The 25,717-nt window shown below is 48.6% G+C and overlaps 1 protein-coding gene across 2 annotated transcripts; it reads right to left on the reverse strand.

Moving 5' to 3' along the window:
* Nucleotides 1-5,885: 5,885 nt before the first annotated feature.
* Nucleotides 5,886-23,489, reverse strand: VSTM2B (V-set and transmembrane domain containing 2B). 2 transcript variants are annotated; one of them, XM_042877301.1, is made up of 6 exons: nt 23,396-23,489; nt 21,798-22,029; nt 21,433-21,617; nt 20,311-20,340; nt 19,651-20,050; nt 5,886-6,612 (listed from the first exon to the last, which is right to left on the reverse strand). In XM_042877301.1, the coding sequence occupies exons 2-6, from the start codon at nt 21,868-21,870 to the stop codon at nt 6,524-6,526; spliced, it is 777 nt and encodes a 258-aa protein (XP_042733235.1). In that variant the 5' UTR covers nt 21,871-22,029; nt 23,396-23,489; the 3' UTR covers nt 5,886-6,523. The 2 variants fall into 2 exon arrangements, with proteins under 2 accessions (XP_042733235.1, XP_042733234.1); XM_042877300.1 differs by lacking the exon at nt 23,396-23,489 and adding an exon at nt 22,887-22,990.
* Between the last annotated feature and the right edge of the window lie 2,228 nt (nt 23,490-25,717).

Below are 25,717 nucleotides of genomic sequence, written 5' to 3' on the forward strand. Positions count from 1 at the left end.
TAAAAGGATTTTATGTTCTTGAAAAATATTGAATTTTTTTTTAACTTTAGACTTTGTTCACTATAGCAACTTGAATCCAATTTCATTGGATAAGTCTTGCTGTTAAATCACATTGCAGTTCAGATTTTGACAGGTGCATACCATGTGAACTCCTATTTGTTTTTAGTTGAGCTCCCACAGTTCTGGATGCAAAGGTTAGGCTTTGTTCTTCATCTCTCTACGTGCTGAAGAAACTGCAAGGTAGCCAAACCAACAAACTCACAACTGGATCAGAGCACCAGTACATACTTAATTTTGTGTTTTTTCTGCCTTGTCAAACCCTGCTTACTTCCCTGGGGACTGAAATGCCAGTATTATTAATTATTAAAGGAGTCATACAAAAGAATTCACTAAATAAGGAGTTTCACTGCTGACTTCAGTAGGAATTTAAGCTAGTTAGATTAACTAGTGTTTCTTTAATCAGCTTGTACATTTTCACTGTTGCATTTGATAGTTTGTCTTGCAGCCTTTTGTGACTTTTCCTCAAGGCAGTGGGCATCACTGACAGGCACAGTTCAATCTAGACCTCCACTCAGTATTATTCCTTGGCCTGACTGAGACGTAAATGTACACCCTGTGTCCTTACCCAAACATTTTTCAGCACTCCCAAGCAAGTGCAGCTCCCCAGCTGACACACTGCTCAGCATAGCTGGGGCAAGTCAAGCTGATTAGGTGCTTCCAGCTTTCCAGAGCTCAGAGCAATGTATGTTCACGTGTGATAAATTAAAAGCATGGGTTGTTTCAACAACATCCCAGTTCCTGTTGGGAGTCACAAAACTGCTCAGCTTAAGTACAGAAAGCAGGCTTTAAATTCCTCAGGCAGTTGAAGGTGCCTTTGAGATCTAATACAGGTGACTTTTCCTTGTGTTTCTGTTACCTTTGCTGGCTCCAGGCTGGGGAGGAGCTCTCCTCCCAAAACAGCGTGGGAGACTGAGAGGCTCCTGGGATGCACCAGGCACAGCTCTGGGAACCTGGCAGATCAGGCCCACCACTCTGCACTATTTAGTGCAGAGGGGATTTGGGTAAGCTGAGGAGAAAAACTGAATCCTTACTCATCACACTGGCGATGCTCTAGAGAACCCAGAGGACTCATTCTCCCAGTACAACTCTTAGTGCCTTCTCTAGTTTCTCAGAGCAATGACTGCCAAAGGCTGCCTTGTGCCATGGGAGGCCACACATCCCAAGACATAACTGAGGTATTGCACCCTTGGTGTTCATTTCTAGGTGCGAGCAACCCACCATGATGCTCTTCTGGGGAGGGGGAATGAAACAAACCCCCCTTCTTCTTTCACACTCCGACAGTGTAGAAGCTCCCGTGGGGCCAATGACATTTTTAGATCTGCAAAGAGCAGCTGATTAATGACACACTGACACATTCAGTCACACAGATCACTTCTGACAACTCTGGAAGCACTGAAATGCAGCTGTCCTGGACAAGTAAATAAATTACATGTTAAGGGGAGGCTCTGACATGGAAATTCAGAGCTAAATCTTATGTTTACGGTAGACTAAGCATCTTTGAGTTATTGAGACCTTGTTCATTTAATTTTTATTAAAGATGATTTTACATATGAGATTTAAGAATCATTTTAACAATAACAGGAAGACAAATCTACAGCCAACAACGAGGACAATCCGTTAGCAGATCTCTTTGATTCAGCTTTACTATAACTGATTTGTTTAGAATGCCCAAAATGCCTATAGTTACTATAAGGCTAACAGACAACAAAAGTAAAACAGAAAACTTCAGTTCATTGGTTAACATTGGCATAGATGCTAAGAAAAGGCCATTTTTTCTAGTCATGTTTTGTACTGTCAGTGATGCAGATCTCAACCAAATTACTTTTCCTGGCTGGCTCTACTTACAGTAAAATCCATCTTTTACTTAAGAGACGTTGTTGGGTTTCAGAAAGATGATCTAAAAAAGAATGCCACCCTTCTTTTCTGCCTTGTCAAGCCCAGGGCTGTGCCTGGGGAACAGGTATGCAGCACTGCAGCCCTCGTGCCTTGCTGGGTTTCTCCCAGCCTTACTCCCACTCCCTTCACTTCAGGACCAGGTAACTTTGCTGTGGTAACCAGGTAACTACAGCTCCTGTGTGGATTAAAACAAAACACTTCCCTGTGTGCAGCCCCCGGCTCTGCCTTTTACAGAGCCTGCATTTCCCGTGCATTTTGCTAGGGAACAAAAACACCAGAGAAGCCCAAAATTGTGAAAAGAAAATCCCATGAGGATTTTTACCATCCAAACAGTTTTAATCAATCAGGATAATTTGTGTATATCGGTATCTCAGTTCTCTCCCAGGGCGTGTAGCATGGTTCCTCCCTTAGCTGGTGGTGCAGATGCCCAGGGCTGCACCAGGCTGCAGGGCTGAGGGCTGGGAGAGCCCATCCGCTCGGGGAAGGAGCAGCTGCTGGAATCAGGTAAGCACATTCACTGCAATTTCATATTCCCACCACACCCCTCCAATCAGTCTTTGCTAAAAAGCACTAATTAAGACTTGAGCATTTTTGATTCCATCAGTTTTCTGTTCTTTTCTTTATTAAATAGATGTACTGGAGGGAGCTTGACTAATAACCGCCCAAAGTTTAAGGATAATGAATCAATGAACTTGGGCAGCCTCTGGCTAAGCATGAAATTTACCATGGAGTAACAAATGCAGCAGAGGCAGCTCATACATTAACCAGCCCAGTTCTGACACACAACTTTGGGAGCACGTTATTTATTTTCTTAGTAATGCCACGAGATGTGTGGAACGTCCAAAATGTTTTACAGAAGAAATGGAGAAATGGCACAGTTAGTTTCCTACATTCTGTGTGCGTGCACCCCTCCATCACCCACCTTTCCCTTCGGTGTGTTGCATACCTGGCAGTAGGCAATTCTACTTTTTCCTTGCAAGGCCTTGGCATCTTGAAGGTGATCCATGTGGTGTAAAATCTGCTTTTGTTCCACATATTTTTACATGTGCATGGCTCTAACATTAGATCTATTATGCTGTTGTAAATCCATTCATTTTTGTTGAAATCCATTAACTTGCAGTGAATTTATAGCAGTATAACTGTGAGCAAACTATGGCTGATGGCACAGGCTGGAAATATTACAAGGAAAAGTGCAAAGTTCTATTGATTTTCTCTCAGGAAAAATGTGTGTTTCCTTATGATTATATTACAGATGACTCAGCTCTGGCCCCTCGCAGCCATCGCTCACGCTTCCCAGCTCAGCCGTTGCTGGCATTGCAGGCGTGCTGTCTCCTGCTGCAAGGAGCAGGGGCCAGGGGCTGCCTCCCCCCGCTGCCTGGGGACACGGCCAGGCCACTGCCAGTGCTGGGGGAGCTCCTGCCTGGCTCCGTGCTGGTCTGCTCTGTCCCTCGACGGCTCTGCAGTCCGAGCACTCGCTCCTAATCGATTCTGACAGCAGACACCAGTAGGAATGCTGAGATTTATGAAAGAGCAAGAATTGCCACTAGCCTCTGTCCATTAAGGGTACAGCAAAAACTGCCTTTGCCCTTTGTAAATATAATCAGCAGAAGTGAGGCAGCTGCCCTTTTCAGAAAAGCAAGTGCTCAGGACAGATGTTTTAGCAAAAGCCCTTAATGCACTCACAGGCAATAAGGCTACCAATTCTGTACTTCTTTTCCAACAAAATTTCGCTCATTCTTTAGAGTGCTCCTGGAAGACCAAATTGCATACCAAAGTTGCAGCCTCCCTTTTCATCTTGTTGTTTCCCCAAACATAGACTGAGTATTGGCAAAAAAAAAAAAAAGCTGAATGAAATGTAGAAACAAAGACCTCAAAACCTGGAGGACTCCTTCCATGTGTTTTTGAATGTTAAGGCAGCTTCTCTTGGCAAGGCGCTCTCTTGTCGAAGTTCTCCTGTTTGCTGGGAATGAGTGATCTCTGTATGTGTGTTCCTCAGTGGAAGGAAAAGCAGCCTGCTGCTCTTGTTAGATTTCTCATCAGAGCCTCAGGTTGTTGTTCAGTAGTTCTGAGGTTGTACTGTGAGTGAATGAGAATACAGGAATTGTTATTCCTGCAGCAGCATACAATTCTGATCTCAGAGAAGAACAGTGCTACACTTAGTTTCAGATTTAATACTTTTTTGCTTTCAGTACGATTAAGATCAAAAGGATCTTGTTAATTCTACTCCTTTTACTGCACACAACTTCCACATTCTGTCACATGCCTACACAGGTAACAGTCTACAGTATGAGGGGAATGACAAATGTGAGATAATGCATTTCCTCCCAGATTTGCTGCAAAGCACGCAGTATGCAATTCAAGAAATAACACAGCCTGTTTGTTAGTGATGAAACAAAAGTATCAGGGCAAAGCAACTGATCTCATTACCAACAGACCACACTGAGGTACAGTCAGAATGAATAAAAGCATCACTGTTAACTCCTAGACAGGCTCTGCAACTTCAAGTTTCAGCTGTTTATTCAGATAAATTTAGACAGATGTATTTCTTCCTCTTGTGGAAAAATTTGTTAGGGTTTTTTCTCTTAGAAGGAAGGCAGGTCACTGAGAAATACTGCCCTTGAGAAAAAGCAGCAGTGATGAGCTCACCAGGACACACAGTTCAAACCTGGGCAGGTTTCCCTTCCATCACCAGCCATTACTCAAAAGCTCCGTGCTCCTGTGACACGGCAGGCTCCACACAGAGCCCCGCCTTCAGCGGCTGTCCTTGAACAAGTTTCCAGACAAGGATTAAATGTCAGAGTTAATTGTGGCAGGGACCAGCACTCCAGTCTTTTTCTACCTGTCGTTTCCTTTCACGCTGTGAAGCGCTCACCCTGCCCTGCACACATGGGCAGGATGGAGCTGGGCACCATCTCACACGGGCACCTCCCGGCTCACAGCAGATATCTCCCCACGTCCTTCTGTACAGCACTTCTGCTTTCAGTGAGATGATGGTGGATTATTCCCCAACCCGGAGGATAGAACAGGAATTAAGAGGATGAAAATTCTTATAAAAAAATTTATCACCTGCAGATCTCTACGGTGAGTCCGCCCCAGAGCAGGAGGGCTTCTTATTGTGCCAGTGCAGCAGCACGCAGGGAACACAGACGTGTTTTGGTCTCACACTTATGAGATGTGGGCAGCACAAGGCCCTCACTATGACTGGCAATCCTAGGAAAAGCAAATGCTGACCATCTGAGAAACTGAAACCCCCTTCCTACCCTCTCCTAGAAGGGGAGCATGAGCTGAGGCAGCCAGCATGTCCTGCTTTTGCTCCACGCCTTCTGCTGACAGTCTGCTGGCGCCGTACCGGTCTCTACCATTTCCACAATTAAGGTCCTTTCTAGAATGCCACATAAATGACAGGACAAGAACCACAGTCAGGCACAGGAGATTTCAAAGTGCTTCAATAAATGCAGCTAAAGAAAGTTGTGATTCCTTGCCAGGTTATCCCATTATACACAAAACAACAGGCATTTTGAACAAAAATTAATTAACCTCTATTTACTGTAGAAAAGCATTTGGTTCGTAAGAACAAACTCTTGCTAAGAAAAAATACACAACTATGTAATCTTAAAAAACTGAATATATTTTAAACCACTACTGGAACAAAGTCTGAACAAAGTTCCAGAAGAACTTACTTACCTTGGAAGTGTCAGGCTGGCACACAGAGCCCACGCTGCATGATGTGCCCCAGCTCCCCAGCAGCCCTCAGCAGTGGCCGTACCGTGCTGCAGCTGCAGCACACAGCGGCACGGGGCCGTGCGAGTGCAGCCAGTTCATCTGCTGGGCACCACCTCTCCTCTTCTGTGCTGGGACGAGTTAGGGAATGGGACACAGCCACAAATCCTCCTCAGAACACGGGGAAAGTCACACACAGCTGCAGAAACTTTATTTCAAAATCTTTTTATTCAACTGTTATTCAGCAATATACAATACAGTTTATAAACAAATGTCTTACCTTGTTTCCAATCTTCATTTAAAAATAAATATTATCAGCAGTGCCTATTAATTATGGTAAGATGTACCTTTTCAATTAAAATGTCTCCAAAAGAAATAATTTAATTAAAAAAAAAAAAAAAAAAGAAAAAAAAGAAAAAGGAAATTCAGAAAAACTAAACACGATCTACTAAGAATATTTCCTTTCTTAGGAAGGGTTTTGACCCAGCATCTTTACATACTGTCATAAAGATAACTGCTCAACAGTTCGTGCAAAATGAAGAGTCTGAAGAGTCAGAGGAAAGGTTTAGAAAAGAAAAATATTACATTAAAATAGAGAAACCATAGGTGCTGTGCACAGAGCAGGGCCTTACACCATAGGGTCTGGAAACTAGATGCATTATTTTTTGTGGTTTACCTTCTGTGACATCCCCAAAAATATGTTTTCCCCTCATGTGGAATTTATCATGCTTCTTTCAGTCTCTTTCTGTCCATCCTTCCAGCTGTGGGCAATGTTTTGTCAGGGGCTTGTCCTGTTCTTAAATAGGTTCCTTTTGTTTGGCTGAGGAGTAGTGAAGGAAGTAGTCCATCAGTGGTTTACTAATAAATGTACAAGATTATGCAGTATTAACAGGAACATGTATAGGAGTGGGTCTGTAGCATAAATAGGTCCTGTGCCTAGAAAAAGAGACAAGGGAAAGAAGGAGATTTTATTTTTTATCTTTTCCAATACAGAAGATTAAACGCAGAAGAGAAATACAGGAAGATTTATTTTTATCACATCAGAGCCAGGGGTCAGAAGCTTAATTTTAATAGTAAAACAGTATCCTCAAGCTATCCAACTCTAATAGCTTTCTCTTCCCCTTCCTAAATCTAACTCCACTCAGGTCATTTCATTATGCATCACTAATGGTATGCCTAAACTTGGCTGTGGCCAAGTTACCAGCAATTGAGATTTCTATTTCTATACACCTTAATCTGGTATATAGTTTCTTGGGAAATGACAGGTATCAACCACCCATTATTTTAAAGGGAAATGACAAATGCTGCAGCCGTGCTCCTTGATTAACAGGACACGAACCCATTTCATTTGGAATGGGAACAGCAAGCCCTTGACATCTTCTTTACCTTCCATAGGAAAGAGCAGAATTTTAAATTACAAACGTGCACAGGAACTACAGAAATACAGAGGTCAGGTGTGAAACACATCCCTTACAGACACTTGGTCCTAATGGCAGGATTGCTCGCTCTCCTATGAGGTAAGCTCATGTGACGCAGAGGGGGGCAGGGCAGCAGTGGCACACTGCAGGGGATGCTGCAGGTAGGGCAGGCACCCGTGCATTGGCTCACACCAAGAAATGCCATCACAGTCCGTGCTGCAACTGAACAGGCTGTACCTGCCTCCTGTCTGCTCACACTAAGATATTTGCTGTTTTTTTATTTTCTAGTTACCCATGCCAAAGAGAGAGGAATTTACTGTGTACCACTGTGGTCCAACCTCACCAGTGCAGGAGGCTGAGCCCTGGGGCCCAGGTACACAGCTCCAGCTCTGTCAGCCATGGCGAGGCCCCAGCACTGACGTAGGTCCCACTTCACACTGGACCAGCACGGCAGAAATCCCATGCAGAAGCTGTGCCATCCTGGCACGGCCTGCAGCAATGCAGCAGGACAACAGGTTGCTGCCATTCACTCCCCCAAGCCCTGCTGAGCAGACAGATGAGCCTGGACTGGTCCACAACCACAGGTGATTGGGCCCCCAAGTGCCAGCAAGTGCCACCTTTCACATCCTGCAACGTGGTGTTGCATGTATGGTTGTCACCAACACTGTGATGTGACAGCATATAGGGCTGCACACTGTGACTGATGCATTGTGTGCCCTTGGGCTGCTTCCACCAGGGTGAACACAGAGGCAGGAGGCCAGCTGCAGCCTCACACCACAGCTGGCATGAGAGCTGCGTCAGGGCAGCCTGCAGGCTGAGCACCAGAGTTCCCAGTACCCAAAGCACAGACAGCCAACCAGAAAAGTGACCTCAGAACCACTTCTTAATGTACTGAAGTTATTATTTTTTATGCTCAGTATCCTTGAAAAAAGCAATAAGGCCAATTCTGTTTAGGAGACTCACCTCAGGCAAATACCTCACATACCTTAGTCTTGGTCTCAAGGAGGCGAATGTCTCTCTGCTGTGGCATGATCAGAGGAAATACCTCAAGAAGATCCTGAGAACACAACTGCTCAGGCAGCCTCATATGTATGCCTCACCAGCAAAGCTAGAGTATTATTATCCAATATAAAAACCAGCTCATTGTAATGTGTTGTGCAACTGAGGAACTCAACTATTGTCCCCATAGTGTGCTATCTCATAGACACCTAGACTGTAGAGATTATTTAGTTATTAAGGTTTTAATTAAGTCCTTGCATGCAGACACATGTGGCAAAGGGCTGCCTACTTAGCAACAGCAGGTTATTAAGATGAATACAGGATTTTTCTTTTTAAAGCTGAATATCATGAACTAACACAACTCAGGTAGCTAAAGCAACTAGTAAATTCTTGTAAAAAAATAATGAAATAGGAATGTGTGCAGGAGCACAGCAGCTGCTGAAGCTCATGGTCCTGGGCAGCACACTGGACAGACCATCACCAGCCCCCACACTTGCTCACTGCTCAGATTTGCCCTCACTGCCGTAGAGCCCAGCCCTAGGGAGCTGAGCACAGGGAGGTTCTGCCCTGGAGACGGCAGGCAGGAAAAGCAGCCCCTTCCTGCACCAGGAGGGCAATGCAGCAGATCCCAGCAGCGAGCCCTCGCACCACTGCTGCTGGGATGGAAGCTGCTGCCAATATGAGTGAGCCTTCCCAGCATGTTTCACATCTGTCCTCTCCTGCAAACAGAACGTTTATTGAAGCAGCAGAAGCTGAGAAGTGAGTAACAAACCTCTTTAGACATCTCTGGACTCTTTAAAAGTGGAGGGGAAACACATCAGGAGTCTTCACGGTACTCTGTTTCTATAAGTACGTCTCCATATTTGCAACGTGGCCGTGCCCCATTTCTCATTTCAGACCTGCCATGGGCAGCAGCTAGCAAACTTCTGGCAGGCAGGACATCACCTCAGGAACACACAGCATAGCACCACCTGAAGGGTGGCAGCGTGCACGCAACGTACTGGGCCCAGCTGCCCCTTGCACACCGTGACTCCCTGCAATTCCCTTTGCTTCCTTATCATCACAGCAGAACATCAGACCTAACAAACTGTCCACGTACCAACACAGCCCTGAGACAAAGTGGTGTCCTGGTGACACCAGCTGCAGCCTGGTGTTTTGCAGGGCACATGGCACATCTTCCCTCTTCAGGGAAGGATCTGAGCTCTCAGCTCAAGCAAGAACCTTGCAAGGCCAGTCAGCCTCCCCCAGCCCACGTCTGCTAACACAGCATCTCCAAGCACAGATTGGATCTGCTCCTCTGGCACACATGGACACAGCTGCAAACACTATGCATTTATTTCTATGTACATGAAGGCTGTCTAGCCTCATTATTTTTCCTTAGAAACATACAGTCAAATCACTAATGTATTCTACAGTTTTAGCGGGGATAAAACCTTAAAAACAAACCTACCTGCACCACATAGAGAAAACTGAATGGAGAGGGCTGAAGTTGAAGGCCTATCTTCTTTTTTTTTTTTTTGAGTCTGACACACTACAGGACATCTGAAGACAGAGTGCTTAATCACAGATTGCAGTCACTGACATGACAGACCCATAACTGCAGCCAACACATCCCCATTTCCAAGCTCACTTCTGGGTCACAGCACAGCTGCAAGCACAAGCCCAGGTTGCTACCCCTGTGCTGAGAACAGTGAGGACAGCTGGCAGAAGCCAGCATTCCTGGCAGCTGCACTCAGAGGTGCCGAATTTCCACCAGCTTTGTACCTGCCCACCACTGCAGTGAAGATCTGGCCATCAGTATTTGCTCAATTGTAAATGCCATGAAGACCCCTTTCTCCATGGCAAAGCTGAACTTGGTTTTCTCAGCACAGAACTCCAGTCACAGCGTGTGCTGCCAGTTACTCAGGAAGCAAGCTGCACTTCTGTAGGGGGGTAATTCCCCTGGAAACACTAACGAACAGAACCTGGTGTAATTGGCTCTCACAGCTCAAGCGCTCTAACGACCATCATAAAACTGAAGGGCTGCAAAGGACACCAGGTGAAGGCTGTTTGTATTGGAATGGAAAGCAGCATTAGTCACAGCACACCTGCCACCCCAAATCATGTCAGTTGTAGCTTCACCTACCAGCTTTGTTTAAATCTCAATGCAGAGCTAAGAATTAATGCAAAAAATTATTTTTTCTTTCTCTTTTGCAGAAATTGCTGTTACTTTTAAGCTACATTCTCCATCTTCTTAATGTGGATGCAGAACTGGAGTTCAAAGACTGTTAACAGAATCTCAGTGGTTAAATAAAAGTGAAATGTATTTTTACAAATCATTTTTAAGTTATTCTTACCAAACACCGACGACAAGTTTTGTTTTTTTCCATACCAATTCAGTGTTACTGTGCTGTAATACATTGGGCAGCAAAAGCAGACACACAGGACTGTAGAATTCTCCCGCTCTGAACACAAGGAGAACTGTTATTAATTTCTGCCTGCGCAGTTAACCTGAAGCACTTTCATTATAGCTCACATTGCTTATAAACAAGCTGGACTTCGTGTCCTCAATCCTGCTTTTAGTGCCTCGGTGAAAGTTTTGACTTGCGTTAATACATTGCTGCGTTTGCAGATGTAAATAAACAGAGTGTGGTCTTCATCCCCAGGATCTGGACATGAGATCTGACCCAGATTTGAGAACAGAGGGCTATTCTTCAGAGACTTTAAATCAGGAATACAGTTATTTACAAAGTACAAGCACTTAAAACATATTTAGTTTATGTTTTGAATATTGATGTGATAGTGGGTTTTTTTTTCCTTCTGTAGGCTTATTTATTACTACACAGATTTACAATTTTGCTTTTAAATTATTTATATACACATGGCTTAAAGGGAGAGTCTACCACTAAGGAGAACAATAACAAATTGTTCTGTTGGTGGATGGTGAATTGCTCCTTGGCATCACTCATCCTTCTTTTGGATTTGCAACATAATAACATTTTACTGTAGTTTTCTATTTAATAATTTGCTTTGTGTGAACATTCATCAAAGTTTGACTTAAAGCAGTTCATCCAATTGAAAACAACCATTAATTAGCCAACTGCCTTGTGTCACACATTAAAAACGGGATGGTTCTTTTACTATCTATATTTAACCAACGGCCAAAACATTTTCCAGCTGTTCACTATTTTTCTTCCCAGAATCTGAGCAGACCCTTGGTATTTCTTTCTGAGAAGGCGGCAAGATGCAGGGGCACATTTAATGCAGAGCTGGAAGGTCCCTTTTCCTTCAACTATGATGTAACACCTAAAATTTGACTGCCCACATAGGATGGAACTGGGACCCTGGTTGGTAGCATCACCAGACATTTCTTTGTACTGGCCACGCAGGAACAGCCCATTTCCTTACACCAGTGTTCAATTAAATATCTCAAACCTGGCATTTCATTAAGAGGTCAGGGACCAAACTGACCATAAAGACTGATTTATTCTCTCCATCTGAAATCTTCAAACTGTGCTTGACAGAAACTCCTTGAGAAGCTGTCCCTGCTGTCTTGCATCTGTGGAAGAAATAGGAGTTTTCTATGGACTGTCAGTCAAGGCTCATTACAGGCATTACCTCCCAGGTACAGCACATTCTCTCACCGACGTAAATTTGGAGCACTTCCACTGAACTGAATTTACCAAACTTCAGATCTAAGAGCTGCTTAGAAGTTCTTAATTAAAAAGACACCATTATTAAAGTCACTATACACTTTCTGAACTAAAGAGGCAACAGGCTGTACTGCATTAGAGTTACTGTGTGGTTTGAGACTTGATCTTACGAGGTGCATCACACTGCCTTCCATTCAGACCCCTGTGGCACAACACATGCTGTGTTCCTGACCATGTCATCATTTCACGTCTTTTCCATTACACCAGTTTTTACCATCTGCCCTCCTTCTCTCCTCTGACATCCACTACTGCACACAGACCCCCACATAGAAATGAATTGCCAAAATATCCTGTAACAAAAGTAAGTGACAACTACTCCTAACATTGCAAAGTCGCCAGGTTTAGGTATTTCAAGTGGGATCTGTGTCTTCATTTGGAGTGTACAGCCCTCATGAAATGAACATGATTGGACACTTAACTGTATCCATATCTGTGAACTAATGGCAGTTGATCATGGAGAGAATGGAGCACAGGCTCAGGAATTCTAAAGAGACTGCAGCACAATGCCCATTTCTGGCACCGGTAGGAAAATAAGAATATCTCTGTAGCTATTCTTTGTAGCAGTCTGGTTCTTCAATTTCTTTGTTCTGGTTACATCTGAGAAAAGCCCATCTAAGATACAAGTTCAGTGTCTTAGTGGTACTCCACTGCACTGGTGGCAGGGATGGCACGGGATCTGCAGCATTCAGAGGCTTGACAGCACTGCTATGGAGCATGGGGAATCCTGTTTTCTTGTGAAACAGTTTCCCAGCAACCTGGGAGCTCCTGCTGACCAACCTTAAGCCCTCTTGAAGCCCCTGAAGCCCCTGCTTTAACAGTGGTATGAAAAATAGGTCACATGCATCGTACAGTTACAGACAAGTTAGATAACAAAAAATCAGACTGCAAGGAAATGATGCAGAAAGAGAAGTTTGTTCTGTAAGGAAATTCAAAAAATCCATTTCTTCTGCAATTTTGATTTTCTGAAGTCCTGCAGGGCTTTGTTGGAAGCCAGCCTGCAAGTGCCTGTGGGACAGGAGCTGGGTCCATGCTGCTTATGGCACTTCAATTATTGAAGTGGATTTTGGATCACGTTAGAGCTCATTTCAAGGGAACCACAATAAGGCCACTAACAAACAGAAGGAGCTCTGGCTCCAGCAGCAGATTTGATGAACGTGTGGAAATGCAGACCAAGCAGTGAGCAAGAAATACTTCTACTTCTTAGACCGCCAGAAAAACATGACATGTTTGTCAAAAGGTAAAAACTCATCTTCCACTGAAGTCACAAGCAGGGACACGGACTGCAGGGAAGAGCTGGCACACTTTCCCTCAGCATTCCCACTTGCCCTCTGTGGCAGCCAAAGCCCCGTGGAGCAGCCAGTCTTACCGGTGCTTCTGAAGCCCCTGTGCCATTACCAAGGAGCAGAGGTGGCACACTGAGCTCTGATGGCGCAGCAGCTGGGCCACGGGGCACCACGGCCCTGATTGCACACAGCCAAATGAGCAGCCCCACCACCCCAGCATCCTCTCACAGAAATTAAGGAAAAGCTTCGTGAAAACACCTGCACTGATTTATAATGAGCTGCAAAAGCTGCTATGGACTGTGCCAGGGTAGAAGAGGAAGGTATCCTGAATACTGAGAGTCATTCATCCTATATACATTATACAGCCTAAATCCTTTATATTGGTCTGAATGTAAATAAGCCAATAGTTTTCTTCTCAAGACATGCAGCTGGTCTCTACTTTGTAGCACATTTCTATAAACAGATTTCTGCCTTGGTATCTGTGATCTCTGCTCAGTGGGAAGTAAAGACACGAAATATCTGATTAATGAGACCCAAAACGTGCAGCTGTGAATTTGTTTCAATCCAGAATTTCCTGCAGCTCCAGGATCTAAACCCAACTTAACAATACTGAAGACCATTAATTTACTCCTTGGCACTTGAAAAATGGGATACAAAATTCTTTTTAATGTGACTAGGTGAAATATGAATTTTGAGCTAAAACATGCAGAAAAATAACTAACTACATTAGTGGTAGCTTAGCAGTAAATCAGCATCCAGCCCTGCACGTCCTTCTTCAGCAATACTATGGGAGCAGTTCCACCTCATACAGCAAACAGCAAAAACCACAACTCAAATTACCCAAATCATGAGGCTGATTGAAAGTGCTGGGGTTGAGGTTCCAGCTATTGAGCTTTAAGCCTGTGCCATATTCTCAAGTTTTTCATTGTAAGTAGGGGAACCAAAAAGTCACACTGCGTAAAGCACGCAGGCTAAATAATAATGCAGCCACAGAATTCTGAAAGTCAACACTGTAAGACTTGGAATAGAGATCACACTAGATGGAATCCATGTATTTCACATTCTGTGGATGTGACATGAGCTGTAAATATTTGCAACCCCAAAGTAAAGAGCAAGATATGTTAGTTCTCACTTCACTGTTTTCAGAGTATTTTTGAGTTGAGCAGGATTAGCAGCAAGTTGCCAATATAGTTGCAATTATCATTCCAATCAGAATTACCAAAGCTAAGCAAATCCAAGTGCAGATTATCTAAGAATTTTTTTCTTTTTTTTTTTTCTCCCCAAACAAAATGAAACACAAAAACCAAAACCCTATCCAGTCCATACTTAAAGAACAAAGCTAAGTCTATTAGCAGAGAATGTGATGATGTAAGGAAAAATGCTGTGCTGAGAACAAGTAGGCAAAAAAGCAGAGTCCATTGCCTGCACCGAGGGATGGCCTTTTTGCTGGATACCAGCAGGGGTGTTGTGGGTGTCCTCACAGCTGCACAGCCCCTGCCAACCTTACACACTGCTAGCTGGCAGCTCAGTGAAGGTATTGCCATGCCCTGGGGCTCAGGGAAATGAAACTTCACAGCCTAAGCCAGCAAGGGAACAGCTGTGGATGGGGGACATTCTTCTGGGCCTTCTTACTCTCGAGCTCCTGGGCCTGAAAGGGAATCAGGTTATAAACGTGACTTTAAAATGTATCAAGTAGTACAGACAGTAGGGGAACCTTAGGCGTGATCAACAGGCAATGAAACAGCAGACAGAAGATGATGCCTGTTAGGGGTGCTCCGGACTGCTCAGCCCCATGCTGCAGCCAGCCGCCCCCAGCTGTGTGGTGCTGCAGCTCCCAGCAGCACGGTGCCATCGCACACATCCCAGCACACATCCCAGCAGCTCAGTGCCCTGATGCTGGGCACAGCAGCCCGCACTCAGCGCTCACGCTGACTTCTCCATGGAGCACAGCTGCTGCCCTGCCAAACTGCTGCTTTCCAGCTAATAAAATTGCCTCCCAGCTGATAACAGCCTGGCAATATAAAATACTCGGTTGTTAACCGCTGTTGTGACAAATAATACCATTCCACTGACAACTCTGTTTTTTCCAATACAAACCTACTTGAACTATTTATTATTGACAAAGGGCACTGCTCTGCCATTATCCAATTTTAAAAAACACAAAATAAACAGCAGTAGCAAACCTGCCAGCACTCTCTCTGCTTTAGCAAGCTAAATCAAACCCCTCTTACTGCCGGCAGTCCCATCAGATCCTGGAACATCACCTTCATGGGACCACAGCGAGATGCAGCTCCTGCCTTGTTGGCTTTTCAACTACAGACCAGTGTCAGCAATGGCCTTCTCCAAACTTGTTCTTCTGAGACTGCCCCGACGTTCCTTTGTGCGGTGACTGCTGAGCACACCACTGAAACATCACAACAGCACAGCTCACGTGTCACATTACACACCAGAGAGCTGCATCACCAGAAAGCTCTCACCAGAGAGCTGCATCCCTACATCTTCCCTGGTGGTGAAGATGTAACATTTACTGCCTGCCTTGCCAATTACACAGCCTGCTGCTGGTACTGCACCCTCAGACTCCATTTTGCCAAGGTTATCTAAGAAACCCAGCGGTACATGGATATTCCCAACCAAAATGCTGTTTGTTCATGCAAAAAGACACACAGGTGCACTCAGCTTTCTTCATATCTACTTCAGCTTTTCATTCACAAATGAATCACTTTGTAGCAACATCTCAAGCAGCTTTAGGCACAACAGCCACATTCATCAGAACGACTTAGAATACCCCTTTCATTACATTTAGTCACTTTGATTTTTTAGTATTTTCTCATCTGTCAATTGAATACATTAGAGAAGTTGAAACAATACTCAAAGTTCTGCAAGGACACCATGCAGGCTGTCACAGAATAGGCCTGAGCTGTTTGTCCCATCCCTCTGGAGAACAAGGGTGAACTACTCAAAGGAGGAGACTAACAGATTGCATTGCCACCCTTCAGAACCAGCCCAGCACAGCTCAGCTCTGCCCTACGCACTGAGGTGATGCTGCTGCAGTCTGTGCTTTTGTCCAGTTCAAGAATTACTCCATAGTGCGCACACAAAAGAAGATATTTGACCTCACTTGTCCCCAAGGAGTCTAATTTGCCCAGATATTGAAGTGCTAGTGATGTGTATGTAATGAGAATTCTTTTTGCGTGTTTATTATCCAGTGACATTTAGGAGGTCAGCCTGGTAACTCAGTTACGGCACTCTGTTCTGCTCCTTTATTTAACGCAGAGGGAAATGTGAGCGACCCAGGTTGCATTTATCTATAAACAGCAGCAGCGTGTGAGCTCACAGTCGATCTCATGAAAAGCACGGGGGGAGTGAAGGAGACCCAGGCAGTACGGGCCTGGGAGGTACAACAGAACAGATTTCCCTTTCGGGCTGCACTGTGCAAAGCGCATCCATCAAACACATGAGCTGCCCTGGCTGCTTCCCCTGCCAGCAAACACAGCCACTCACATTCTGACGAATCCTGGAGAGCCCCAGACCCAAACACAGTGAAAGCTAACCCCAACTCAGCTACAGCTCTCCAGCAAGGCCCAGCTCCATATCCTCAAGGAACTGTGCTTCTGTTCCCATCTCTGCAGCACAACAAAACACACCTGCTGCTTCCCAGCCCCAGTGGAAGCCAAGTAACTGCACCACTCCCGACATGGCCTCCAGCCTCAGCTGGGTGTTCCAAGCACCACCAGGAGCTGCTCCCAGATGGGATAACAGCATACCCAACCCTGCTCTGCAGTCCCCCACACCAGGCCCAGGCAGGAGCAGCCCTCCTTTGCTGCAGACATGAAAGGCTGTGGAGGGAGAGGCAGGAGAGAGGCATGAAGCAAAGACTTACTTTCTTCCTTGCTGTGAACATTTCATCTTTGCATAACACATGAGTTTCTCTGTGTCCTTCCTAGAGCACTCCAAGCATAATGAAGCACAGTTTCTTGTTTGACACTCCCATCTTTGTTTATTTTATTTAAAGCTTTCACTTCAGAGCTTTGTGGCTGGAGATCAAACAAATAAAAGGGAATTTGGAAGCTGTACCATCTGATCTGCATTCTGGTCAGAAGTTAAACTAAAAATTGCCTTCAGCCAATGCACAGCACTCATTTTGGAGACCATTTGGCAGCACATACAAGTGCTGCTCCCTAAGTAATGCCTCCTGTTTTATTACACTGGCCCACAAGATCAGAGGTGGGTGGCGGTGGTGTGGCAGTAAAGGCTGAACCTTCCCACCAGCATTGCTTTACACGCTGTTGCTGTGTGACAGATAGCAGCAGAGAGGCACTCTGAATGGCATCTGAGATGGGAGCATGGATGAAGCAAAGGAGTGACACTGCAGTCCTCCAGGCAGAAAAAACTGCACCCACTGACATTCATTGATGTCTACTGAATGCTTACAGAGACCACACGGCGGTGTGAGCACAGTGAGGGGTGGGTGGTAAGTTCCAGCAGCAGCAACAGTGCGTCACCTCCACTGACACAGCTCTAGTTCATTGCTGGCTACAACGCACAGCTAAGGGCGCTGACTCTGTTGAACCACAGGTTTGTAGCTGAGAACGTGCTCTATCAAAGAGTGAAAGTGTGCTCTTTGTATCTATTGTAGCTTTTGTGGAAATAAATAGGAGGCATTACTTTCAGAGTGACCTAATGCAGCCAGTTTGCCCCCTGGAAGGGCAGTATAAAATAAACTACTTGTTTGTCCTTCCACTATCAGATAACAAAGACTGACTCCTGAATTCAGTGCCTTGCTCACATTTATGAGATGTGGAATCACTGTTTGCTATTTAATCTCAGCACCAGCACACAGGAGATGAACCTGCTCCTCCTCCTGGACACAGCTCAGCAATGCCCACACTGCTATGCACTAAGAACACTTTCCAAGTTGCTGCGCCAGACTTTCTCCCTACAGCAAAAGATTAAACCTGCGTACAAGTATTTAAATTGAAAGTTGTATTTTTCCTTTCATTTAGAAGCACTCATTCTCTTATGGCACAAAATGCAACAAGTTTACCAGCAGACTCTGCCTCCCTCAGGAAGTGCTGTGTTTCCACGTCAGCCTGCCTTACTGGCAGAGGGGCAGTGATCTTTTCCAGTCGCACGCAATCACAGCACTGAGGTTATATACTGTAGCTTCAACAGAGAAGGCTATTTGAGCAGGCAGTATTCCTGGCACAGTGGGCAGCCTGTCGCCTCAGATCTGTTCCCTTGCACACTGTGACATTACTGATCACTATTTTTTCTTAAACACAGTATCAGAGTACTTGTCCCACACTACGGGTTTTCCATTTATGGCCTGGTCCATCAGGTGGGACTCTGCTCTTTAAGGCATCTTGTTGACAGACACATTTATTCTGATCATTCATGCTTCAATCCAACAAGATGATACAAAGAATCACCTTCCCCACACGGCATGCATGCTGCTGAAGCCAACAAGAGCACACCTGAAAGCAGCACTTTGTCTATAATCATGTTGAAATACAGCACAGAAAGGCCCTACTTTGCTGCACTGAACATACCAGGAAGGGCTCTGCTGCAATGGAAACAGAATTAGATCTCAATTAACTGGGGACATGGCAGCCAATGCCACACCATCAGCTTCAGCAGTGTGTTCATCACCAACAGCACACCCAGTGCTTGAGCCCACTTCTGCTTTTGTGCAGAGGAAACATCCCTGCGTACAACTAAAGGACTTACAAATGCTGAAGGCTTCTGAGTAACCACATTACACGATTCAGTCACTACATACAGATGTGCAGCACTGATCCGTCACTGAGCTCAGGCTCAGAGGTGCTGTACACACATGCCAGGCTCAGCCAGGACAGCACCGGGCCCTGCAGCCCCACCTGAGTCGACACCTGGTTTCACCCCACGGTCTTCTCTGTGGAAAACACACTACACTACAAAAAGACACTGCTTTCACAGAGCACCACAGCAAAAACCTAAAAGGAGCCTCCTCCCCGAGCAGAGGACAGCAGATGCTGCTCTACACCTTACCTTGCTGCCCCGACTGAGAGCCTGCCACTGTGCTTTCCCGGAGCAGCAGCAGTGCCAGCAATGCCGGCAGCACCGCACAGCAGGTGGCTCCAGCTTTGCCGCTGCGCAGCCGGCAGCATCGCTCCCCACCTGGGAATTCCCACAAAACGCTTTCCTACATCCTGCTATCTCGTTCACGGCTTCTTATCTCCCCGTTACCGTCACCGCCGGCCGTAACACCTGCATTTTATTTTCGGCGTTCAGTGCAGTCCAGAAACGTACGGCCGGCAGCGGCAGCAGCACCGCCCGGTGCGCACGAGCCGCCAGCCGGGCCGCTTTGCCTCGCACGTGTCACCGCAACACACGACTCCTGCGTGGAAAGAGACCGAGTTCTTCGGGCACAGCGCGAAGGACCGCGGTCCCCTACAGCCGCAACCAGCACCGACACGGCGCGCTCCCACGCGCCGTCACCGCACCTCCGCCTCTGGCGCTCACCCCGCAGCGGATCCGGGGCGGCTGAGCTCGCGGCCGTCCCACGCCCCGGCCTCCCGCCCCTCCGCGCAGCCCCGCGCCTACCTGAGCCGTGCTGCTGCTGCAGGATAGCGGTCCGCTCCCGACCCTGCCCCTGTCCGGGCGGCGGCGAGGCCGAGGCGGCGGCGGCGGCGGAGGGTCCCCGCTCTCCGGGGGGCGGTGGCGGACGCTTGCCGGGCCCGGGGCCGGGCGGCGGCGTGGCCCTACCAGCGGGGCCGTGGCGGCGAGGGGCCGCCCCGCTCTGGATGTGGGACACCGCCTCGGCCGCCTGCACATCGGGCGGAGCGAAGCGGGACAGGACGCGCAGCAGCGCCTGGGCCTTGTGCTCCTGTGTCTCGTCGTCGCTGTAGTCCGCCACGCGGCACTCGTAGACGCCCTCGTCCTGCCGCCGCACGCCCGACAGCCGCAGCCGGTGCGAGATGTCGTTGCCCTGCACGCGGACCGTCTGCAAAAGAGCGGAGCCTCAGCCGCGGGGCCGGCCCCGCCCCTCTTCTCCCCCTCACCCCCACCCTCGCCGCTCCCAGAGCCGTCCGGCCCCGCGCTCGGGCGGCAGTAGCAACCGCCGGGAGGCCCCCCCCAGCCCCAACATCCCCTCCCCGAACCCCCCCGCCCGCAGGAAGCGGCTGCCACACCATGGCTGCACCGTGCGGTGCCGGCAGCGGGGTCGGGGCGAGACGGGGTGCGCGCCGCGCCCGCTGCACTTACGCTGATCTTGGTCGCGTCTTTGTTCGCCACCTGAGGAATAGAAACAAGAGATCAGAGCCCGTCCCGGCGGCACACGGAGCGGCGCTCTCTCCCACCCCGTTACTTGGACGAGTAGATCCCCGCCCATGGTACGGGGGAAGACGAAGCCCGGCCCGCCCCGGCGGCACGCACTGCACCCTCGGCGGCACCGCCCAGCGCCCGCGGGCAGCTCTTGGCACCGCGCTGCGAAACGCGCCGCCTACGGCAGCGCCGACCCGCAGCCCGGACCCGCTGCTGGCACCATAGTCTTTACCGTCGGCCGTTAGGCTGTCCCCGCTAAGTGCTGTAAAACTCGAGCGATGTCACAGCTCTCGCCGATGTACCATCAGCTCCGCGCGCACCCCGCCATCATTTCTGGTGAAAGCGACTCGCGGCTTTTCTACGAGGTTAAATCCAAGCGATTTATCTCCCTGTCTGACAACTGAGTTACACTTTCCCCATCCAGCCGGCACCGCAGTAGCTCAGCGCCTATAGCTGCGCATCTCGATCGGAGCGCTGCAGGAAAACGAGCGGTACCCGAGCCGGGAACGGAGCGTTCCCCGGCCGCACCCCGCCGGCACCGCCCGGGCCATCGTACCGGAACGGGGGCTGCGGGGCGATCCAGCCGTTCCGGGGAAACGCGGCGGAGCGTTCAGAACGGCGCCCGCCCCCGAGCCTGGATGCTCGCTGGGGGGAGGGGACTCGCAAGATTTAACGCTACTTCATGCATTTTAATTTCTACACCCGACTGCGTGAAAACGGCTGGCCGAGCTCCACACGCAGGTGTACGCGCGCATCCCGCTCAGCGCTCATCAGCACAGCGCTGCCCCGCGCCGCTCCCGCAGCTGCCGGCGGAGCTCTCAGCCCGCGAGGATGCCCCGCTCAGCGCGCTGCCCGCGCCTCCAACCCCAGCTATTCTCCGGCCACCTCGCTCGAGCCCTTGCTCCAGTTTCGCATCCGGACTCCGAGCATTTTCTAGTTACAGCCCTGAAGACGCTGTCCTTATATTCCTATGGTGAATTTCTCCCTTCCCCGGAGGCCGCGCTGCCCCGTTTCCAGCCGCCTCCGTGCCCGCCGGCTCTCTCCCGATCGCGTCCCCCTTACCTTGCTCCTGCCGCCAGGGATGCTGACAGCCAGTTCGTGTGCCAGTTCTCGGGCCGGTTCCTTGAGGTACCACCACTGGATTTCCAAGGAATAAGAGGTGGATCCGCTGGCTCGGAAAGCGCAAGGCATCTCGATGTCGTCTCCCTCCCTAACAGTCACATCTTTGGGAACTTCGGTGAAGGTGGCTGGGAGGGGAACACAGAGTTACGAGGCCGGTTAGCGGGAAGCGGGCTCCGAGCGCCGCGGGCAGCGCGCTGCAGCCGGACCGGGCCGCGCCGTCCCGCAGCCGCCCGCCGCGGGGCTCCGCGCCGGAACAGCCCCGCTGCGCCCCAGCAGAGCCCCGGGAGCGCCGAGCCCCCACTCACCGGTGACGCCGAGCAGCAGCGGCGCGTGCAGCACCAGGGAGCAGAGCGTGCAGAGCAGCCCCCGATTTTCCATCGCATCGATGGGGCCGCGGCGGGCGCGCCTCAATCCATCGCACGCCGCGGGGCCCGGCGTCTCCCCGACAGCCAAAGCCGCCCGGCAGCCCCGCGTCCGCGGGAAGCTACTGTAACATCCGCGGCCGGCAGCCGCACTCAACGGGAGGAAGCGGCGTTCCTGGGAATTAAAAGAATCCCGTCCCGGCGATCCGCTCGGCGGCGAGCGGGTTCAGCTGCCCTGCGCCGAAGAGGGGCTCGCTCCGTCCAGAAGCGCGCAGGCGACGCCGGGCTCCCCTCCGAGCCCCATCCCAGTGACGCTGCGCGGCGGCACAGCCGAGCCTCGCTCCGCACCCGCACGACCCCGCGGCGCCGAGCTCTGCCCCCGCGCGGCGGCTCCACGTCCGGCCCGCGCCTCCCCGCCCCGCCCCGCGTGTCCCCGCCCCGCCCGGCCCCGCGCTCCCTGGGAAGGACCGCCCGGAGGAGCGCGGAGCTGCGTGCCGGCAGCCTGTGCTCCTCCGGGCTGGTGGCTCCGTGCCTATCAGGCCTCCTAAATCCCTATGTTCATTACTGGTTAAAATGCATTAAGGAAAAACAAAAAACAAAACAAAGCAAACAAAAAAAAAAAAAAAAAAACACACACCAAAACCCCCCCAACAACCAGCAACTAACTCTATTGATTTAGAATAGCGTCGTAAAAAGAAAATGCTTCTGCGGATCAGCTGTTTCTTAGGCAAACATCCCAGTTAAGAAGCAGAAATGGTCACAAGTCATAGCAGCAAAGTCATTGCAATGAGTTACTGCACCAGCACAGACTGATTGCTGCACTAAGTAACGAGGGGAGGCTGTATTTTAATAAATCTAAGGCGCCTCGCTACCATCTTTGGCTTTATTTCTCCTCTGAAGTTCCATTTGAAGGCACCATCCTGTTCAGCCACAGCTCCATTTCATCATCGCGATGGCACACAGTGGATTTAATGACCCGCAGAACATTTTCTTTCTACTTTTAAAGCTGGACATGTGATGAGTTCTACGGACCTGATTATCGGGACGCGCCTGTTTGAGAGTCACTTCATGGTGATTATTGGGCGCTGGAAGCACCCAACCACCCACCTCCCCGCAGCACCTGCCTGCAGTGTGGATGGGATCCCATCAATCCATATTCCTAATGGAATTTTTTTCTTTCTTCAGACTGCTGTCTGTCATTTCCACTGATTATATCAGGATTTAAACCCTGCAGTGGTCTCCTGCTAGGTCTGTGGTATGATGCAGCTCCTTTCCAGACTCCCCCTGGAGCCTGACCCCTGCCAGGAGCAGAGCCCAGCACTCAGGCAGCACACTCAGTCCCAGCCAACCATAAGGGCCTTTACTGCAGTAATTATCAAACACCACTTCATCAAATAACCCAACAATCACTTCTGCTTTGCCTTCTGCCCAAAAGCTCATCACGCTCCATACATAAATGAGTATCATCATTTCTTTCCACACAGAGCCAGCCTTAAGCCACACAGCACCGCAGGGAGCTCCGTGAGCAGCTCATCACCTACCTGGTGTGCAGCGGTGTCTCCAGGGAGCGAAGCTGGGTGGTGGTTTGCAGCAGTGCTGTGCTGTGCTGTGCTAGCGGGGCGGCTCTGGGGCAGCAGGCCCTCCTCAGAAGGCTCAGGAACACCTGGGGACAGACAGACCGCACAGTCAGCACACACAGACCTGCACGCACAGCCAGACATGGCAGCTCTGGAAGCACGGCGGCCTTAACAAGGAAGGGTTCTTTCTCTGGCCTTCCTGCTACTGAGAATGCAGGGAATCTCTGCTTATCTTCAACCATCACATAATCACAGCAGGTATATGTGAAGTTATGACAAAATGTATTTGGAAACCTTTTACTTAACTTTTTATTTAAACTGATATTTAAAAATTTCTTCTGGAATTGCAGCATTGAGAAATTTTATGTGGGCTCAGATGGCGGAAATACCCGGCTGATGTTAAGAGGCTTTTGTTTCTTGGATATAAAAAATAAGCAATAAAAATGAAAAGGAAAGGCAAATGCATTTAAGTCAGTTCTATTTTCATAAATCTAAGGTTGTTATTGTGGTAATAGTGTTGCTGAAGTGAAGGCAGTTTCATCTCAAATGTGCCCCTTGGTTTATACCATTAAGCCTTCAGTCCCACAGTATTTACTGGCCACCAAATTTGATTTTCCATGTAGCAGCTGAACACTTGAGCACCGATATCTTTGTATTCAATTAAAGTAAGGAATTAGGAACATGAGTGTGTTTTCCACAGTCTTAACTTAGAGCAATAACAAGGCTCTTTTATGTTCTCATCTTCTACTAAAATTATAATGGGGGACTATGGTGCTCGAAGCTGAATAGCAAGTGTTCTGAGCAAATCATGTTGCTCTCAGGATTGTAACAACGTTTGAAGCCATTTATTGATTCAATCCTGCCAGCAAAAGGGACTTCTGCAGCGCGTAAGCTATCACCTGCCCACGCTCATGCCCTGAACGGTTGATGAAAGCAGAACACCCCAGTGAGAAACTCCCTTTGCTGGCCCTGCAGCATCGCCCACACCAGCAGTTCTCAGGGAAATGAAGGAAGAATTCAGGTGTTGACAGCGAAGGCTGTGTTTTGTTGATGACTGGTTTTGCCGTAACTGTCACTCAGACACGGCAGTACGCTGTGCAACAGATAGATAACATTATTTTACAGCCAGGCAAACTCAAATTGCTTGCTTTTATGGAAAAGTCCTGTGGCTTTTTCATAGCTTTCCACTTCCAAATCAGATTTGAGCAGAGAAGACTCTGCTGTAGGACAAGCCAAGACACGGAGCATTCACTTTTGGCCACGTGATCCAAATGGCTCCATGCCTAAGCCCGAGAGAGAGGAGCTGGAGAAGCCCTGACATCCCCTCCTGGCTCCTGAGCACCTTTCTGGGAAGCCAGGCAGCCCGAGGGGCCGCTGGATGGAGCCAGCTGGCTCCTCCCAAAGACACAGCCATCTTTGTCTGCCTTCCCTTCCTCCTGCTCTCACACCCGCTCTCAGCCCCAGCTCCTGCTTGGCGAGAGCTGTGGAAGCACGGCTGGTTGCAGGCGATGGCAACCATCAGCAGTTACACCCAGAGCCCTCGGCAGGCACGGTGTCTCAGGGGCTGCTAACGGGAGGCTGCTGCTGGGCCGTGTTTTATGGCGACTTGGGAAATCCCACAAGTGATTCTAGCACTGCGTAATGGCTGACATTTAAGAACAATTCCGCCTGTAACTTTTAAAAATGATGTACAGCCCCATTATTTGAATAACCAAAAGACTTGCTAATGGCTGCCCAGGAGCCTTTATTCATACCCTGCTGTTTGGAGTTACCCCGTTCAAAAACTAAAATGGTGCAGGTCATATTTCTGAAGGAGAAAGTCACAACGATCGTCTTATTTTACACCCAGAAAGCATGTGATGAGACCTTTATTTTGAGTTGGTGCAAAAGCACTCAGTATTCCTACCACATTTAAGCAACATCCATCTCTGCCCTAAATCCTCCAGCAGAATTAAGTCCTGTTCAGTGCTTTATTTGTAGATTTTTGTTAGATTTTCCTTACTATACGGATGTATTTTCATAGTTATGGGGCCCAGCTCTGCTGCTGCTGGCAGAAAGTACATGCTTTTGCAGAGGGCTCTGGGGGGCTCAGGGCAGCACCTCCCCAGGGGTTGCATTGTGCTCACAGAACAGGTGAGGGCCAGAAGTGAGGAATGGACGTAAACAAACAAAGAAAGCAAGAGAGATGCTAAAATGTTCCCACTCTGCTTCCAGCACAGTGACCTTCACTGTGGTGCTTCTGCCTCAGAGTAGCTCATAACAATGGACTGGCAGCTGCCAGCCCTG

The sequence above is a fragment of the Lagopus leucura genome, unplaced genomic scaffold, assembly GCF_019238085.1.
Source record: "Lagopus leucura isolate 7727_CA_CO unplaced genomic scaffold, USGS_WTPT01 Super-Scaffold_100017, whole genome shotgun sequence".
Classification (NCBI taxonomy): domain Eukaryota; kingdom Metazoa; phylum Chordata; class Aves; order Galliformes; family Phasianidae; genus Lagopus; species Lagopus leucura.